The sequence below is a fragment of the Hyla sarda genome, chromosome 4 (genome assembly GCF_029499605.1).
Source record: "Hyla sarda isolate aHylSar1 chromosome 4, aHylSar1.hap1, whole genome shotgun sequence".
Classification (NCBI taxonomy): Eukaryota; Metazoa; Chordata; class Amphibia; order Anura; family Hylidae; genus Hyla; species Hyla sarda.
In genome coordinates, this window is record NC_079192.1 from 6,577,670 (window position 1) to 6,583,454 (window position 5,785).

General features: G+C 50.4%; 1 protein-coding gene across 1 annotated transcript; it reads right to left on the reverse strand.

The window, feature by feature from the left end:
* Positions 1-302: 302 nt before the first annotated feature.
* On the reverse strand, positions 303-980 carry LOC130367172 (olfactory receptor 6F1-like). Its single transcript, XM_056569576.1, has one exon. It carries the CDS (start codon positions 978-980, stop codon positions 303-305), a length of 678 nt encoding a protein of 225 aa, XP_056425551.1.
* Positions 981-5,785: the final 4,805 nt, after the last annotated feature.

Genomic DNA, 5,785 nt, shown 5'->3' on the forward strand with positions numbered 1-5,785 from the left:
ATCGTTGTCATGGATGAAGCCTACGCTCACGCGTAGGAGAAAACATATTATAACAGCCTGGGTAACTACATTATCTATAACAGTAGATTAAACTATAGTGTGAGTATTATCCACAATGGTGTATAAATATAGAAAAAGTGTAAGGAACCAGGATAACAGTAGGCATACCCGATGAGTTTGACAGAGAGACTCACATGAAAAAATATATAAAAAAGCAAAAAATGTGGAGAATATGGAGACCACAATGAGGTGGGAGCTACAGGTGGAGAAGGCTTTCTGTCTACCAGTACTAGATTTGATCTTTAAAACTGCAAAACAATATAAGTGTAGGACACTACAATGATTTTGGTAGGAATGAAGACAACTATAAAACCTATAATGTAAATATCCAATTGTACAAGGAAAGTATCAGAACAGGCAATTCCTAGTAATGGACCAATGTCACAGAATAAATGGTCAATGATATTGGGTCCACAAAAAAATAGTTTTGATATCATAATGATATAAATTAAAACAACAGAAAATCCCAACGACCAACAGATGGCTGCCAATATTACACATGAGGCACTTGTTATGATAAACGTGTAACGGAGAGGATTACAGATGGCCACATATCTGTCATAAGACATCACAGCGAGGAGGAAACATTCAAATGCTTCAGAAGCACATAGAAAGTAAAGCTGAGCAATACAGTCAGTAAAAGTCATGGTTCCCCCATTATTTAGTAGGATGTGGAGCATGTTGGGGACAATGTCAGTGGTAACCACAATGTCACTAATGGACAGGTGTGAGATGAAGAAGTACATTGGGGTGTGGAGGTTCTTGCTGGTGGACACCAGGGTGATGATCAGGAGATTCCCACATATTGTCCCACAGTAAATCACAAAGAAAATTAAGAACATTGAAATTCTTAAATCTTGGCTGACTCTAAATCCTAACAAGAAAAACTCTGTGACTGTAGTCAGATTGTTCAACTCCATTTAGAACAAGTAGTAGTATTGCTGTAACGACAGAAAACTGAATATTACTATTATTTTTCTGGTATAAGTCCTTGAATCAATGTTAAAGTATATTAAAATGGGCACTGTCACAATGAGCCATGGCAACATATGTTTAAATGTCCCTGTGAAATCTTGTAGCCAGAGACTCTCAGGCTCTCACAGGGACAAATGTCACTACAATGGAAAAGTATAATGTTAAAAGTAAAAAAATGTACTTTGCCTTATGCCACATTTTTTTACCTTTTTGAAACAATGTCTAAAAATTATACCTTAAAAGTAAATAACAAAATTACATTTAAATACAACATATAAAATGAAACCTCCAAAACTTTACAATGAATGCTCTTAACCACTTAAGGACCCAGGGCAGGCAGAAATGGCCTAACGCCCTGGTGTTTAAGGATCCAGGGCCTACCTGTACGCCTGTGGGAATTCCAGTCCCCACTGCTCACCGGGCAGGATCTGGACTGGGATGCCTGCTGAAATGCAAACCATTGGGGGGGTCCTGAGACCCCTCCATGTCGGTGATCGCCGCAAATCGCCGGTCAAATTAGACCGGCGATTAGCAGCAATTCTGGGTCAATCGGGTCTCTGAGTTGTAAACGCACATGGCCCCCAACTTCTATTCCAACCAAATTCTCTCTCCAAAAGCTCAATGGTGCTCCTCCTCTTCTGAGCATTGTAGTTTGCCCACAGAGTACTTTACATCCAGATATGGAATGTTTCCTTACTAGTAATGGGGTTACAATTTTTTTGGGGGTTTTTTCTCCTATTACGCCTTGTGAAAATGAAAAAAAAAAACACCAGCATTTTTGTGAAAAAAAATCTAATTTTTCATTTTCTTGTCCAACTTTAGTGGAAAATTGTCAAACACCTGTGGGGTGTAAAGGCTCACTCTACCTCATGTTACATGCCTTGAGTGGTGTAGTTTCCAATATAGTATGCCATGTTTTTTTTTTTTTTTTTTGCTGTTCTGGCACCATAGGGGCTTCCTAAATGGTACATGCCCCCAAAAAACTATTTCATCAAAATTTGCTTTCTAAAAGCCAAATGTGACTTCTCTTCTGAGCATTGTATTGCCCCAGCAGAGTCCACACATGGGGTATGTCCATACTCAGAAGAGATGGGGTATTTCTAATAGGAAGGCCCTTCAAATCCACTTTAAAACTGAACTGGTCCCTAAAAAAAAATCCGATTTTGAAAATGTTGTGAAAAATTGGAAAATTGCTGCTGAACTTTGAAGCCCTCTGATGTCTTCCAAAACAGTCTGTCAGTGTATCATCAGATGAAGAGTGGTCAGCTTGCATCTGACATTTTCTTGAATAGGTGTCTTGAATAGGTTCTTCTTGGCAGGTGGACTCGCACCCCAGTAATCAGGGAGGTCACTATCATCCGATGAGTCATGAACATCACTGCCAGAGCGTGGGTTAGTAGTGTCCATGGCGTTTGCTCAGGACAGGGCATCTACAGTAGGTGGGCCAGGGGATGGTTCCATGCATGAGGAAGGCTGGTGATGAGGAACCATGAAACTGGGGGTATCAATTGTAACAGTCTCAGCTTAGCTCCTGGGGATTACAGTGGCAGGAGAGTGTGAGAGTGATATCTCAGAGTCTCTGGAGCTCATGGGAACCGAGTGAGGAACAGTATGGGGCAGTCAGAGGGGGGTGCTGTGTTGACCGCAGTTCACCCGTTAATGTCGCAGCCTGGGGGAGGGGTGGTCAGAGGCATCCATCTCCACCATTGCTGGAGAGTCCTGCAGGGCCCTCTGTCATCCGGGGGGTAGCCACAGGGGTTGCTGACCTCTGAAGCAGCTGGCGTTCGGTGTGGAGGGACCTCCACTCCCAGGTTTCATGTCGGGGGCCCGGGAGGAAGTCCCATCTCCACATGCAGGCTGGAGCATCATCACACTTGTGCTCCTTCCTTCTGTGCGCAGGGTCCGCAGCAGCTGTGTTTCTGCGAGCGCAGGGGTAGAAGAGGAGTCGGGTGGCGGCGCCGATCTCGTCCCGCTCGGGTGCTGCTGGTGACCGGAGGTGAGTGCCAGGGTTGAAGAGGTAGGACACGCTCTCTCCATAGTGGCCTCGTATCTTTGAAGTGGAGGCAGCGAGGAAGTTGCAGGCCTCATGTTGGCTCCAGGGTGGGCCAACTGGGTCAGAAAGACAAGAATCGAGCCGGTGCCGTCCCTGGGTGCTTGGGCTTGCGGCTTAAGGGGCTTCCGTCGATGTCTGCCTCCCATAACAGATAAAGGAGCTGTCACGATTCGGCTTCCAGGTAGTGGATCCTCTGTGTCAGCGAGGGATTGGCGTGGACCGTGCTAGTGGACCGGTTCTAAGAGGCTACTGGTGTTCACCAGAGCCCGCCGCAAAGCGGGATGGTCTTGCTGCGGCAGTAGCAACCAGGTCGTATCCACTAGCAACGGCTCTACCTCGCTGACTGCTGAGAAGGCGTGGGACAGAAGGACTAGGCAGAGGCAAGGTCAGACGTAGCAGAAGGTCGGGGGCAGGCGGCAAGGTTCGTAGTCAGGATGGATAGCAGAAGTTCAGGTACATAGGCTTTGGACACACTAAACGCTTTCACTGGCACAAGGCAACAAGATCCGGCAAGGGAGTGCAAGGGAGGAGATCAGATATAGCCAGGGAGCAGATGGAAGCCAATTAAGCTAATTGGGCCAGGCACCAATCATTGGTGCACTGGCCCTTTAAGTCTCAGAGAGCCGGCGCGCGCGCGCCCTAGAAAGCGGAGCCGCGCGCGCCAGCACAAGACAGCAGGGGACCGGGACGGGTAAGTGACCTGGGATGCGATTCGCGAGCGGGCGCGTCCCGCTGTGCGAATCGCATCCCCGACGGCCATGACAGTACAGCGCTCCCGGTCAGCGGGACTGACCGGGGCGCTGCAGGGAGAAAGACGCCGTGAGCGCTCCGGGGAGGAGCGGGGACCCGGAGCGCTAGGCGTAACAGTACCCCCCCCTTAGGTCTCCCCTTTTTTTTGTCCGGTAACTGCCTCCCCTGGGATGAGGACACCGGGAAAGAATGGAGGGTTTCCTCAACGGCAGGCAGAGCAGCAGGAGTAGGAATGGGGAGGGAGGGCAGAGGGTGAAGCTTGGCACGGGGCAGGGTGACACAAGGACGGGAGCCATGAGGAGGCACAGAGGCTTGCCTGACGGGACTGGGAGGGGGGGAGAGGCACTTCCTAAGGCAGGCAGAGTCCCAGTTCTTGATCTCCCCGGTGGTCCAATCAAGGGTGGGAGAATGAAGCCGGAGCCACGGCAGACCGAGGAGGACCTCAGAGGTACAGTTGGGGAGAACGAAGAGCTCAATCCTTTCGTGGTGGGGTCCAATACACATCAGGAGGGGTTCTGTGCGGTAACGCACGGTGCAATCCAGTCTGACTCCATTGACCGCGGAAATGTAGAGCGGCTTGACAAGACGGGTCACCGGGATGCGGAATTTATTAACAAACGACTCCAAAATAAAATTTCCAGAGGCACCGGAGTCCAAGCAGGCCACGGCTGAGAGGGAGGAGTTGGCTGAAGGAGAAATCCGCACGGGCACCGTGAGACGTGGAGGAGCAGACTTGGAACCAAGAGACGCCACACCGACGTGAGCTGGGTGCGTGCGTGCGTTTCCCAGACGTGGAGGACGGATAGGGCAATCCACCAAGAAATGCTCGGTACTGGCACAGTAAAGACAGAGATTTTCTTCCCTACGGCGATTCCTCTCTTCCTGGGTCAGGCGAGACCTATCCACTTGCATGGCCTCCTCGGCGGGAGGCCCAGGCGTAGATTGCAACGGATACTGTGGGAGAGGTGCCCAGAGATCTAAGTCTTTTTCCTGGCGGAGCTCTTGGTGTCGCTCAGAAAAACGCATGTCAATGCGGGTAGCTAAATGGATGAGTTCTTGCAGGTTGGCAGGAATCTCTCGTGCGGCCAGCACATCCTTGATGCGACTGGATAGGCCTTTTTTAAAGGTCGCGCAGAGAGCCTCGTTATTCCATGATAACTCGGAAGCAAGAGTACGAAATTGGATGGCGTACTCGCCCACTGAAGAATTACCCTGGACCAGGTTCAACAGGGCAGTCTCGGCAGAAGAAGCTCGGGCTGGCTCCTCGAAGACACTCCGGAGTTCAGCGAAGAAGGCCTGGACTGTGGCTGTGGCAGGATCATTGCGGTCCCAGAGCGGTGTGGCCCAAGACAAGGCCTTTCCTGAAAGAAGGCTTACTACGAACGCCACCTTAGACCGTTCTGAAGGAAACAAGTCCGACAACATCTCCATATGCAGGGAACACTGAGACAAAAATCCACGGCAGAGTTTAGAGTCCCCATCAAATTTGTCCGGCAGGGACAAGCGGAGGCTAGGAGCGGCCACTCGCTGCGGAGGAGGTGCAGGAGCTGGCGGAGGAGATGGTTGCTGCTGTAGCAGAGGCAGAAGTTGCTGTAACGTGGCGGTCAACTGCGACAGCTGCTGTCCTTGTTGGGCAATTTGCTGCGACTGCTGAGCGACCACCGTGGTAAGGTCAGCGAGACTTGGCAGCGGCACCTCAGCGGGATCCATGGCCGGATCTACTGTCACGATTCGGCTTCCAGGTAGTGGATCCTCTGTGTCAGCGAGGGATTGGCGTGGACCGTGCTAGTGGACCGGTTCTAAGAGGCTACTGGTGTTCTCCAGAGCCCGCCGCAAAGCGGGATGGTCTTGCTGCGGCAGTAGCAACCAGGTCGTATCCACTAGCAACGGCTCTACCTCGCTGACTGCTGAGAAGGCGTGGGACAGAAGGACTAGGCAGAGGCAAGG